The sequence below is a fragment of the Muntiacus reevesi genome, chromosome 13 (genome assembly GCF_963930625.1).
Source record: "Muntiacus reevesi chromosome 13, mMunRee1.1, whole genome shotgun sequence".
In the NCBI taxonomy this organism is placed as follows: Eukaryota; Metazoa; Chordata; class Mammalia; order Artiodactyla; family Cervidae; genus Muntiacus; species Muntiacus reevesi.
In genome coordinates, this window is record NC_089261.1 from 11081724 (window position 1) to 11095855 (window position 14132).

A 14132-nucleotide genomic window follows, 5' to 3' on the forward strand; every position below is an offset into this window, starting at 1 on the left:
TCCTCCAGCTGTGCCCCGGGTGGGCCTGGATGCTCCCCACCCGTTGCATCCAGCCCTTGTCTGTTCTGGTCTGAGTCCCGCACAGGTGTCTGTCGAGGCCCAGGGACACTTTCAGAAGCCAGAGTGGCTCTGTCTGCGAAAGGTGGGTCCAGGTTGAGCTCCCCCCTCTGACTGCAGCACACACGGTACGACGCCAGGGAAAGTGCCGTGTTTCTTCTGGACGGATGTGCCTATAGTGAGTTCTTTCTACCTCGAGGTTACTGCCGAGCTGTTGGGCCTGCCTGGGGCTTGGTCAGCGGCGCTGGCAGGGCCTGCCTGCCTGGAGCCAGGCAGCTGTAGTGCTGGCTGGGAGCCCGGGGCCGGGGTAGACGTGGCCCCTTGGGTCACGGCTCACAAAACAGCTGTCACTGATGCCTGCCTTCACCCTCCGGGTGGGGGTGTGTGTGTGTGCCTCTTCTGGGCTGAATCCACTGACTTGGTACCAACATATGAGGTGACCTCCCAGGTGTGTGGGGTACTCTGCCTTTGCATAACCAGCCAGCGGATCGAAGTTGTCCACTGCCTTCTGCCCAGACACCGCCCCAGGTTCCCACTGACTGAGGCAGGAAGCTTTGTAGAAATTCATTTTATTCTTAGACTATTTTCAAAAGAAGCAGTGGTGTGCTGTTTTTCTAAAAATATGCCTTTATAGATTCATATATAATATGTATGTTATAAAATCCATACATGTATTTACATGGTTGCTACATACAAAATTACAGCGCTGTGTGTGCAGCACTGTGTCTGTACATATCTGTAGGTACATTCTTTCCACGCATCCCTGCTGTGCTTTCCCCGTGAGGGAGGGAGATGATCCTTGTAAAGCAGCTTGAGGGCGGCCTCAGCCCGGTGCCTCTTGAGTCCGAGTCGGGGCCTCAGCAGAGAAGGTGAAGCGGTTGCTGAGGACGAGCAGGAGTGGGAGGTCGCTGGGGTGACCTCCCGTGGGCCTGGTGGGCAGTTTCTGGGGGCGTCCACCCTGTGGAATCGACGCTGCCTGGCGGCGTGGCTGAGCGCAGACCCCTGTGGAGCCGTTCTGTGGCCTGGACGTGCTCGGCTGAGCCGAGAACTTGTGTATGTGGGGGGCCGGGGGGCCCTCTGCCCAGCGCTGGGAAGGGGAGAGGGCTGAGCCGGCAGAGGGCCCTACCAAGGAGCAAGGCCTGCAGCAGAGCGTGGGGAGGAGGCCCTGTTTCCTCTGAGGCTGGGGGCAGCCTAAGCTGCAGCCGGGCCCGCTGTGGCCAGAAGGGCCGGCCATCAGGCCCGTAGGCTGGGGCTCTGGGCCCGGAGGTGCATGCATGCGGGTGAGGGGCCGCCTCCTGGGCCGGGGCTGTGGGAGGACAGGGTCCAGGCCCGGTGCCTGGTGCCCAGCAGGACGAGGCTCCCACAGCGGGCAGCTGGGGCCTCGGGTGTGCAGAAAGGGCCTCCGCTTCTCTCCCCGCTCCAGAGCAGAAGGGCAGCGGTGCCTGGAGCCGAGCATGGCAGCCACTCTGGAAGCAGCCTGAGCCCCGCTTCGCGGCGGTGGACCCCAGGGCGGGCCCGGCAGTGGGGACACGGCTCAGGCTGCCCCGGTGAGAGCCGCCTTCAGAGGCGGCAGAGCCTCCTGAGGATGTGGCCCCTGGGCGAGTAGGCAGTGCGGCCGCTGAGCCCGGCCCAGCGCGGTGGGACTGACGGGCGCACGTGCTGCCCTGGCTCACACCCCCATTTGAGTCGGCGTCAGTGTGCCCGTCCTCACTGGCCTGACTCCTCCGGGCTTAAATCTTCCTGAAGAACGAGAAAAGCCGTTTGCCTTCGGCGGTGCTGGACTCGTCCCCACGCCCCAGGCCCGGGGCCCGGGAGGGGGCGGCAGCAGGCCGGCTCCGTTCCTTCAGGTGCGTGTCCATCAGCTGCCGGTCAATGACCCTGTGCATGTCATCCTGCGGGCAGACGGGTGGGGTAAGGACGCTGAGCCGGCGCGGGACGGGCCGGGGAGGCGGCGGATCGGGGCAGCACGAGAGGAGAGGATGGAGGGGGACATGAGCGAGCGGCTGTGGCCACGGCTGCCCTGACCCGAGACCAAGAAGCACCGAGCGGGGACGCGGCAGCCCGCCCTCCCGGTCTCCCGGGGCTTGGTTGGCTGCGCACTGTTACTCCCGGGCCGACCCGGGACCAGGTGTGTCTCTGTTGCCCCGGGAGCGGCCGCCGCGGGTGCCCGTCTGTCGCCCCGAGCCCTGCTCAGCCTGCGGGCGGCCCCTCGACCCTGCTTCCTGTGTGTCTGGGGGCCAAGTGCGCCCCCCTCACCTGGTCCCCCTCCCGCAGCCCCAGGGTGGCCTCGGCCTGCCAGCCCTCCAGCCTCACAGCCTGGCCTCGGGGCTTTTCTCGCCCCTCTGCCCCCTTCAGGCTCCTACCAGCCCGAGCTGCCGGTGCCCATGTGCCCCTGGCAGGCCCACGTGCACGGTCAAGGCTCCCGGGTGCCTCCTCGCCGACCACCATCCACGCTCGGCCCCCACGGATGGGGGCCCTGTTTGGTGGAAGCTGGGGCGGCGCCATGTTTGAGGCTTGTCGTGCTCCAGCCTAGGCGCTTCCTCAGTGAGGCTGCGCCTCTCCCTCCAGTGAGCTAACGCCGCAGAAGAGATGATTCCACCTCCCAGAACCAGCTCTTACCCCACGGCCGCTGCTGGACAGAGCGGCTCCACTCTCCTCGCTGGACTGAGTCTGTGCAGGACAGAGGCGTCCTGCCGTTAACAGACCATGAAAAGTCCTGGTTTAGAAACAAGCAGCCCTTTCTAACATCAGCCGGGAACACAAGCGTCGGCCCGGCTGCTTTACCCTAAAGCCGGGCGTTGGGGGGTGGGCTCTGCGATGTCCTGGTGAAAAGACCGAGCCGCGGGCTGGACGCTGGAGCGAGTCAGCTGCCGTGTGCACGCGCAGAGACGCGGAGGCCGCGCGTGGCGGGCACTCCTGAGACCAGGGCAGCTGCTCTCGGTGAGCACAGGAAGAGGGCCGGCTGGGCCGCTGGCTGACCAGCTTGTCCATCACCTCCCACACACCTAAGCTCGCAGTCACTCAGATGTCTGCAAGTTTCCATGTGAAACTTGGGGACTTTTCCTAAGCGTGTCACCAGGTGGCAGCAGGCAAACCCCTGGCTCATGTCCTGCTCTCCTGCCTTCCTCCCCTGCCCCCCTTCTTCACATATAGCTTCCTACCTACACCCCCTCCTCATCAAGTGACACGGTCCTCACTCTGAAGGTCCCAGTGTCAAATCCTCGGCCCAATGCTCTGTTCTTGGGATGTGCACCATAAGATCTACGTTAAATGCAACTTTAGGAACGTCACAGGGTCCTTCAGAGAGAAACCCTTTTAAAGCTGCCAATGTTTTTTCTGGTACATTGCAAACTGAATTTTTTTATACTGTAAGATTCAGCAAAGTAATTCCATGAAATCTATCACATCAAAACTCGACAGACACACAAGCTGCTCGAATTCCATGCTGGGTCACGTCCATAAAACAGCCCATTTGTGAGGAGATGGAACCAACAAACCAGCGTCGGCCAGGTCAGCCTGTGGGGACCGGGCCACGTGCTGCCGCGCTCACGCTCATGCTCACGGACGTGACGGTGGAGGGAGGGAGAGGCCGGGCGCGATGGCATGGCACGGGGACGAGATGACGCCGGCACCGACACACGCGACATGGTGAGCATTAGGGAGCGGTGGGGCGGGACCGTGATGGCAGGAGGAGAGGTGAGGGGGTGGGGGCTTGAAGAGCTCACCTCAAAGGCAGGAGGGGTGTACAACTAAAGCTGTTGATACGGGAACTGAGAAAGGCCACTAGATCAGAAACCAAAGGAGCCAGATAGTAAAAAGCCCTGAGGAAGCAAACTGTAGCCGAGAGAAAAGAGAAGAACAGACGCGGTGAGCCAGGACACAGCGGGCTGGGAGGTGGGGAGCAGCTCTTGGGGTGGGGGGACCCTGGCGCTCCTGCAGCCAGCCAGGCAGGGCCCTGGAGGAACAGTCACTTCTAAGCTGCCCCCCTGCGAGGGTCTTGCCTGGGAAAGCTGCAGGGGCCTTTTCATCTGTCCAGTTAGGATTTCTTGGGGAGAAACATGAATGGTTACACCCATATCCTGAAATTGTACTTCCCTAATCTCATTAACAAAAAGCAAGTCGTGGCCCTGGCCCAGAGGGGAGCGCGTCGGGGCCTGGGACAGGGCAGGCTGATGGGACTCTGACACCCGTGGTGCTAGAGACGGACACACTGACTCACTTTCCCCAGACCTGCGCCGGCACGGTGCTCTATGGAAGAAGGAAGCTGGCCTCTGAGAAAGGGAAGAGCAGTGGCCGCTGATAACCCAAGGGTGCCTGAACGACATGCATCCAGTAATGAATTTCCAGTCAGTCATACAGGGCTTCCTGGGACCTCCGCGTCGACAGCAGTATCTTTAGAGGTAATTTCAACAAGGCCAAGACAAGCGGCTGAAGGAGGCCCCTGTTCAAGCCTGGAGGTCAGCATAGCCGGGTTCCTCGCTCTGGAAAGCGGCTTCCTCCAGGCGCTCAGGGCCTGGGGCCTGGAGCCCCGACTCACAAAGTGAAGACGGATCACTGCTCACCCGCACACACGGGACCCTCCAGTAACAAACCCATCCTTACATTCAACCTGGGTTCACAGACTCTTTTACCTGCCAAGCCTCAAGCTGCTGCGAGAGGTTCAGTTTCTGCTGAATGGCATCCAGCAGCTGGCTGTTGAGAGACATCATGTCCATCTTGCACTTGGCGAGTTCCAGCTCCACAGCGTTCTTCCTGGAAACACACAAGCTGGGATGAGCGCTGACACCCTGTGCCAGAGAATCAGGTCCTCTGCCCGGGGCACCTGGTGTCCGCGGGATGAGGAAACAGTCTCTGACCCCAAACTCACAACAAGCAGTAACTAGCTACAGTGTTACTTCTAGAGGCCTGGAAAGTTGGGCAACATGCTTTCATACACATTTTCTCAACTTTCATAAACAAGCTGTAGGTGAAAGGATTATCTGACATCACCATTGTGAAGTGATTGAGAGAGAAGGATACCTAAGTCAGGACTGGAACCCAGAGATCAAAGACCTCTCACAGCACTAAGGGTCTGCTGCCTTCATCTTTCCCCCAAAATACCAGTCCCCGTGGAAGCTGGACTTGATCCACTGGTGCCCCCTTTCCACTAGCAACGCCTTCTTCTGAGGGTGTGTGCAGTGGTGGCCACTCACTGTAGCCAACAACGCGGGGGCCCGGGGCAAAGTATCTGATGGAACAGTCACCTCCCAGTAACAACCATGGTGTAGAATATTTACTGACAGTGGGGAAACACTCGTGATTTATGCTGTGTAAAAAAGAACCAAGAGACAAGGTCACATATACTAGCTTTGTACAAGAAAACCTGCCTGTGTATATTTGAAGGTCACACCCAAAAATGTCTACTTGGTTCTCTTGGGATGATGACCATTGATGAGCAATTGCTCCCGCACTTCTGCATTTTGTATTTTCACATTTTGATGTGTTTTACATACTACTTTGTTCACCTTCCCCAGCATTCCTAAACCATGGTGGTTCAATGCAAAAGGTACTTTGCAGGGATACCAAGTAATGGGGATAAAGTGGCAGAGCCTTAGCTGGGCAGCTTCTATAAGGTGGCAGTGGTTGTCCAGCTGCCAAATGAGTATTTAGCCCTTCAGGGACTGATACCTTTCACATTAAAAGGGCAAAACTAAGACGGCTCTCATCACACAGGGCCACAGACCAATGTGCATGGCCTTGTGAGGACCCACCCTCAGGGGCTGCTCAGCCCCCATCAAAGCCAAGCTCGGCTAGAAGGCAGTTGGGGTGAACCGTTAGGGCCACCGCGCGACCAGCACTTCCTCTGTGGCTTCAAGTCCACCGAGCAGTTGGTCACCGACCTCGACACCCCGGGGCTCCAGGACAGCGCCTGCCCACCCATCCCAGACGCTCCAGGCCGCTCGCAGCGAGCGGGCCCGCCCACCCGCACGGCGGCTGCCGGGACATGAGCTGAGCCTGGCCAATGAGCGCCGGTGTCTCAAATGCCGCACAATGCTCCCGTCACGGCCGCTGCCATTGGCTGGTCGCGAGCGGCGGAAATCCTTGCCTGGCGCCGGTTGCCACGGACGCCCCGGCTGGCCCACCCCACGGTCCTGGAAAGTCAGCGCAAACCCCTGGCGCCCCATGGCAGGGAAACCTCCTGAGCTTACAGGTGTCTTCCGGCAGGTGGCGCCACGAGCAGCCTGAAGACCCCGGAATGTGCTGACTAACGCCGCAGGCGGAGTGGCACAGGTCCAGGGGCAACTGCGGCACAGAGGGGAACCCTTTCCTTCCGGAAGGCCCTCGAGCTGGGCCCACCTTGGGGGCCTAGGTGTCAGTCACAGCCTGGGACGGCACCCTCGGAATGTTTGCTCACTAGGGCATCTTGGAGCTTATCATTCATGAGAAAGCACAAAACAAGAATAACAAAGCTGCAGAAGCCCCTGATCAATAGTCAGTTTTAAAAAGGAATGTTTCAGAGGGCTGGCGAACTCCTTGTATAAATGAAACCACTAGCAACTGAGCCCTCTGCTTGTGTAAGGCAGAGGCCAGCCCAGGATTTCTTTTCACTGAGGACCTTTCACCTGCAAGGAGATAAAATCGTTAACTTTTCTGAACACCTTAAGGTTTTTGCTGTCCAGTGAAGAGAGGGAAGTTATTCTTCTTGGGGGAGAGTCTCATCTTTATTGCATATTAGAATCATGGGGTGGGAGCTGCCCCCAACCCAGAGGTTCAGACTGAAGAATTGTTCTGGAGAGGGCCCTGGGGTTGGAGGCGGGGAAGATTCTAAAATGCAGCCAAGATCGGAGACAATGTATATAAAACTCTCACGGCCCTACACAAATGTATGGTTGCCCCACACTTCAATGATTCCTGAGGTCTCGTCTGAATTCTGTATACCCGGAATTTCATTTGTGAGGGACAGAAAAAGAACCCTCCTGGAGTGGTCTAACACTCTAAGGGCAGGGCCAGGAAGGACAGGGCCTCACTCCAAAACCCGTCCTACTCAGGAGGGAGAACTCACAAATCTGTTCAGTCAGACTCCAGGAGACTGACTCGGCCTCCGCGGGCAGCAGGTGAGGGCATGCATTTCAAGGTTTCATGGAGACTTGGCAATTTCCTGTCACCCAGGTGCTGGAGCTAGGTGCACTCATTTTAGTGGAGGGGACTGGACAACTTGTTTCTTCTGCTCTCCTACACCCTGGCACTTTCTCTGGCTGTATCCCCACCTCCTATGCAGATGGAGGGTGGTCAGAGCCCGATGGCCAGCCCTCTTCAGTTTCTCTAGCTGAGAGAAGCTGACAAATCAGACTCTACTTCTAACTTACTGGGCTTCCACAATTAGCACCCTAATTTTACCATTTTATTCCCTAATTATTTGACACAATTTCACCCTTTGTTATTCATAATAGTATGGTCTCACTCCAAAATACCACACTGCTATTCAACAACACAAGAGACGACTCTACACATGGATATCACCAGATGGTCAATACCGAAATCAGACTGATTACGTTCTTTACGGTCAAACATGGAGAAACTCTATACAGTCAGCGAAAACAAGACCAGGGGCTGACTGTGGCTCAGGTCATGAACTCCTTATTGCAAAATTCAGACTTAAATTGAAAAAAATAGGGAAAACCACTGGACCATTAAGGTGCGGCCTAAATTAAGTCCCTTGCAGTGGAAGCGACAAACAGGTTCAAGGGATTAGATCTGATAGACAGAGGGCCTGAAGAACTAAGGACAGAGGTTCATAACACTGTACAGAAGGCAGTGATCAAAACCATCCCCAAGAAGAAGAAATGCAAAAAGGCAAACTGGTTGTCTGAGGAGGCCTTGCAAATAGCTGAGAAAAGAAGAGAAGCGAAAGGCAAAGGAGAAAAGGAAAGATAAACCCATCCAAATGCAGAGTTCCAAAGAATAGCAAAGAGAGATAAAGCCTTCCTAAGTGAACAGTACAAAGAAACAGGACAATAATAGAGTGGGAAAGAGAAGAGATCTCTTCAAGAAAAAGAAACACCAAGGGAACATTTCATGCAAAGACTGGCACAACAGACAGAAATTGTAGGGACCTAACAGAAGCAGAAAATATTAAGAAGAGGTGGGAAGGATACAAAGAAGAACTGTACAAAAAAGATCTTCATGACCCAGATAACCATGATGGTGTGATCACTCACCTAGAGCCAGACATCTTGGAGTGCGAAGTCAAGTGGGCCTTAGGAAGCATCACTATGAACAAGCTAGTGGAGGTGATGGAATTCCAGTTGAGCTATTTCAAATCCTAAAAGATGATGCTGTGAAAGTGCTGCACTCAATATGTCAGCAAATTTGGAAAATGCAGCAGTGGCCACAGGACTGGAAAAGGTCAGTTTTCATTCCAATCCCGCCAAAAGGCAATGTCAAAGAATGTTCAAACTACCATACAATTGCACTCATCTCACACACTAGCAAAATAATGCTCAAAATTCTCCAAGCCAGGCTTCAACAGTACATGAACTGAGACCAGATGTTCAAGCTGGATTTAGAAAAGGCAGAGGAACCAGAGATAAAATTGCCAACATCAGTTGGATCACAGAGAAAGCAAGATAGTTGCTTTCTATCTACTTCTGCAGATACTTCTACTTCTGCTTCATTGACTACACTAAAGCCTTTGACTGTATGGGTAGCAGCAACCTGTGGAAAATTTTTCAAGAGATGGGAGTACCAGACCACCTTACCTGCCTCTGTGAAACCTGTATGCAGGTCAAGAAGCAACAATTAGAACCGGACATGGAACAATGGATTGGTTCCAAATTAGGAAAGGAGTACATCAAGGCTGTATATTGTTATCCTGCTTATTTAACTTATATGCAGAGTACATCATGAGAAATGCCAGACTGGATGAAGCACAAGCTGGAATCAAGACTGCTGGGAGAAATATCAATAAACTCAGATGCAGATGACACCAACCCTTATGGCAGAAAGTGAAGAGAAACTAAAGAGTCTCTTGATGAAGGTGAAAGAGAAGAGTGAAAAAGCTGGCTTAAAACTCAACATTCAAAAACTAAAGATCATGGCATCCGGTCCCATCATTTCATGGCAACTAGTTGGGGAAACAATGGCAACAGTGACAAACTTAATTTTCTTCAGCTCCAAAATAACTGCAGATGGTGACTGAAGTCATGAAATTAAAAGACCCTTGTTCCTTGGAAGAAAAGCTATGACAAACCTAGACAGTGTATTAAAAAGCAGAGACATTCTTTTGCTGACAAAGGTCTGTATAGTCAAAGCTATGGTTTTTCCAGTAGTCATGTATGGATGTGACAGTTGGACCATAAAGAAAGCTGAGTGCTGAAAGATTGATGCTTTTGAACTGTGGTGTTGGAGAAGACTCATGAGAGTCCCTTGGACTGCAAGGAGATCAAACCAGTCACTCCTAAAGGAAATCAATCCTGAATATTCACTGGAAGGACTGATACTAAAGCTGCAATACTTTGGCCACCTGATGCGAAGAGCCACCTCATTGGAAAAGACCCTGATGCTGGGAAAGACTGAGGGCAGGAGAAGGGAACGACAGAGAATGAGATGGTTGGATGGCATCACTGACTTGATGGACATGAGTTTGAGCAAACTCTGGGAGATGGTGATGGACAGGGAAGCCTGGCGTGCTGCAGTCCATGGGTTGCAGAATCAGACATGACTGAGCAACTGAACAATTCAAGTATTCAGTAACTACATCCATTGGAGAAGACTCTTGAGAGTCCCCTGGCCCGCAAGGAGATCCAATCAGTCCATCCTAAAGGAAATCAGTCCTGAATATTTATTGTAAGGACTGATGTTGAAGCTGAAACTCCAATAATTTGGCCACCTGATGCAAAGAACTGACTCACTAGAAAAGACCCCACTGCTGGAAAAGATTGAGGGCAGGAGGAGAAGGGGACAACAGAGGATGAGATGGTTGGATGGGATCACCGATCCCATCACATCTCAATGGATATGAACTTGAGTAAACTCCAGGAGTTGGTGATGCAGAGGGAGGCCTGGTGTGCTGCAGTCCATGGGGTTGCAAAGAGTCGGACACGACTGAGCTGAATCAGGAATGGCAAAGACAGTGTAGGTTTGTGATTCTCACCAAGGATAATTCCAAAATGAACTGGAAACTGAAAGACAACTTGATAGGAGATTCTGACCAGACAGAAAAGGGGACCCAAATGTAAAACCAAAATGGAAATGATGGAAATGACTGAAGAGAACAGAAGGGAGGGAACAATGGTGTATGAAAATGAAAAGGGGAAGATGTAGGGAATTTTAAAGTCAGAAATTAAAATGTTATATTACTTCTTAAAAAAAGCAAATGGTATCTATCTACAAATTCTTTTAAATAAGCTCCTTTTAGCTTTCTGCCAAGTAGCCCTGAGGTGAGGGAAAAGGAGCCTGAGACTGAGGTGAAGGCCAGCGATGAGCATCAGCTGCGATCCCGGGGAAACGCCCTCATCTGTAAAACTGGGATTAAAAGCCTCCACTTCTTGCTGTGGCTAGGAGGATTAAAGGATGCTTTGTAAGCAGTAAAGTGATGCACAAATGTTGTTATTAATGTGTTATAAAGCCTGCAAAGCAGACACAATTTTAGTACCCTTTATCTCCTTAGACTCAATAAACAGGACAGACTGAATGTGTGACAAAGATAATTTTCGGGAGGATGGGAAATAAATATGGTCTTTGCGCCTTTGTACTGCCACATATTTTGAATGTACAAGAACGCATTTATGCATTTCTTCTCTGCCAGAGACATCCCAAAACATTATTTAAAAGTGACCCAGTTTACTAGAAATTAACGAAGACAAAGAAAAATGTTCAGTGACACTCTGAGGATGCAGTCAAACTCAGAATGTAGGAAAACTATGAATTAAAAGAGCCAGTTTCTTCAATAAATGCAAATCGAAGAAAAAAAGAGAAGAGGAAGAGTTACAACCTTTTGGGACATAACAACAAAACAGAGTATGCTGGAGTTTGGCATCTGATTCTTATCAAGTATAAAAAGACATTTATGGGACAACTGGGGAAATTTGAACACTGGATACTAGATGATATTAAGAAATTGAAGTTTTTTCATGTGTGATATTTCTCACTTGTGTTTTACAATAAAGAGTCTTTCTCTGGTAGAGATTTCTGTGAAAATGTTTATGGATGAGATGATATGTCTCGTGATCCACCTTAACATGGTCCAGAAGGGGAGGGGGAAGAAGTGGACAGCTACAGATGAAACCACACTGGCCGTGCTGTTCATCAGCATTGAAACTGAGGTAGGTAGGTCGGAATTCGTCTCACGTTTTCTACTTCCGTTTACGCTTGAAAATGTCTATGATTAATAGTAAAACAAAAACAACAGAAAAAAAAACTGTGTGTGTGTGTGTGTGTGTGTGTGTGTGTAAAATGAGATTGGCCCACTCCAGTATTCTCGCCTGGAGGGCTACAGTCTACGGGGCTGAAAAGAGTCCAACATGACTGGAGCAACTGAGCACGTATAGTGAGATTGGAATGCTGAGATATAAGTGAAAACAAACAACAAAAAAAACATGTAAAGCATCATCTCACTGATTTTTTTAAAGAGTCCACAAAAACTGCACTGCATATACACCTGCACACACACATGTAAAAAATCTGCAAAAAACACATACCGACTTTTACCAGTAGTGTCTGTCTGGGAAGAAGAATGGGATGGGGAGTGAGAAATTCCCGAGTAGCAGGGAAACTCTTCTGTGTGATTGAACACCTAAGACTGAGCACATTCTCGGGTTATTAATACGTGCAGTTACAGTTAAACAAGTCGTGCCCACTCACTTCGCGATGGCCTCGTCCCGGTCCCTGATGGCCTTCTGAAGCTGCTCCTTTGGTTCCTCGTCCTCAGACGTCACTCTGAGTCGGTCTCTCTCCTCCTTCAGGGCGGTCATCTCCACGCTCAGCAGTGTCACCTAATGGGAGACGAAGGGGATGAACACAGCACACCACTGCGGCCGGCCTGGGGTGTCTCCCTCCCAAGAGAGAAGAGAACAGGCCCAGGCGGGCTCAGGGCCTGTGTGTGGGGCAGGCTGGTGACTTCCCGCTGCCCCTGCTCCGGAAGGGAGGGGACCACATGCAAGGCTGGAGCTGGGTGGACAGGGGCGCTCAGCCCCGAGCTGCTGCACCTGGGGGCCCAGTCCCCTTCTGCACACCACGGCGCCTCCTTCACCTGCAGGTACTCTCTGGGAGCCGCTGAGTGAAGGCCACGTGCGCACCAGGGCCTTGGAACACATTTAGGGGGATAAGGACTCGAGTTTTGTTTCCAGTCATCTTCCACTCGACATGGAACACTACCCTGGGCCCCACACGGGCCCTGGCTGGCCCCAGAGCCTGGGACCTGGTTCCCGTTTCTGTGACAGCACTAGATGCAGCCTGGCTTTCCCGTCTTCTTCCTTCAGCTCCCCAGGTCAAAGCCGCAGGGAATTTAGGCAGAAAAACAACAGTCACCTTTCACTTCAAGCCTCTTCTCTGTGGTCCATGCCTCTGTGAATGGCACCAGAGCCCACTCACAGGGAGTCAACCTTGGGTGGTGAGGCGCCCCTCCCGGTGGCTCCCTCGGTGACCAGAGTTTACCCCGCCCACTGTACACAGTGACCTCTCACACACCTTGTGCTCTGCCGTGGCGAGAAGCATGTCCTATCCATCTGCGTGTCTCAGACCCTGACCAGAAACAATGCTTAATCCCCAAGTGCCTGTGCAGTGGACGGCTGTCATTTTGGGGCTTGTCAAGCACCTAGAATTCCTTCCTATCTGGGGCATTCCTAGTTGCAGAAGCCTAGGCAGGAGACAGAGCATGCCCACCTACTAAGGAAGCCAAGGAAGAGACCTCCTTTCCTAGGTACCTGGGGCTACAGCTCTTGGGGGTGCAGCAAAGCCACTGGCCAGTGGGCGATTACTCCATGGAGAGCAGATGACTTTGTCACCCCACTTCCCAAGGCTCCTTCCTGTTTGGGAGCTCAGTTCTCCAGCCTGCCTATTGATTCTGTGATGTTTCAGATTTAATTCCAGTATATCATTTTTCTGCTCAAGTTAAGTAGAGTGAGTTTCAGTTGTCTGCAACCAGAAACCCTGCCTGGTAGAGCTTTCAATAAATATTTGTTCAATGAATGGAAGGCGGGGAACCCTCTTTCTCACAGTCGATAGGATCAGACTGGAGTCAGGACGCCTGACCCTGCCCTCTTAACTATTACACATACTTAGACATTTTTCCAAGGAAGGATCCATCCATCTGAGTCTGTCCCTCCCCCATCACCTTTCTGCTCTTCGAGGCCCAGATCTGATCACCTTGACAGTGAAGCTGAGCAAAGGCCCCAGGACTAAGGCTGAAGACCAAGCTTCTCTTGAGATACCTTGGGCTCTATAAGCCGAGACGACAGAGGTGCCAGCTCCTGGGGTAGCAGCCACTCAGGAGCAAATTGGAGGACACACATGGTGAAGAGGGACACGGGACAACCTGTCACCATGTGCAGCGGACTCTGCACTCAGGTGCACGGGAGGGAATGTCAGGGCCTGGTGCTCTTAGCTTCCATGGTGGGGACAGCTCCAGTGAGGAGCCTTGGGGTGCTGGGCACCTGCAGAGGCCACGGCAGGCAGGCACAGTGAGCTCTGAGGCAGACAAGGCATCAGGTGAGAAGCCCGGCTTCACCCTATTCTTGACAGGTTCCGCAGCCTGGTAGGCCAGAACCCAAGACCCAGAAAGCACCTGGCGGAGACAGCCAGCCCTCCTCAGACCAAATGAGCCCTGACGTGGCCAAGAGCCAGCCAGGTGTTCTGCCAGCTGAGTCAGAGACAGATAAAACTGCGTACTAGGCAGGAAATGCCAACATGTCATAGTCTCCAGATAAGACTCCACAAGAATTTTTTGCTGTGGCCTAGAAAACCTGACCAAGGTGGAGACTGCCAGCTCAGAAGTGACAAAGGATTTACCCTCTCCGAGTTACACGTGAATTTGATAAAAAGCAGGAATAAACTATTCCCCACCATCAAGTTGTTGTTAGGATCAAATGAAATAAATG

General features: G+C 52.6%; 1 protein-coding gene across 2 annotated transcripts in view; it reads right to left on the reverse strand.

Annotated features, from left to right (window-relative positions):
- Nucleotides 1-610: 610 nt before the first annotated feature.
- BICDL1 (BICD family like cargo adaptor 1) overlaps nt 611-14132 on the reverse strand; it is a 79484-nt gene continuing 65962 nt past the window's right edge. For both annotated transcript variants that reach the window (XM_065903719.1, XM_065903721.1), the window contains 3 exons: nt 11899-12029; nt 4689-4809; nt 611-1949 (listed from right to left, as the gene is read on the reverse strand). In XM_065903719.1, the coding sequence (XP_065759791.1) occupies nt 1788-1949; nt 4689-4809; nt 11899-12029 (414 nt within the window). In that variant the 3' untranslated portion in view covers nt 611-1787. The remainder of the gene's footprint in view (nt 1950-4688; nt 4810-11898; nt 12030-14132) is intronic.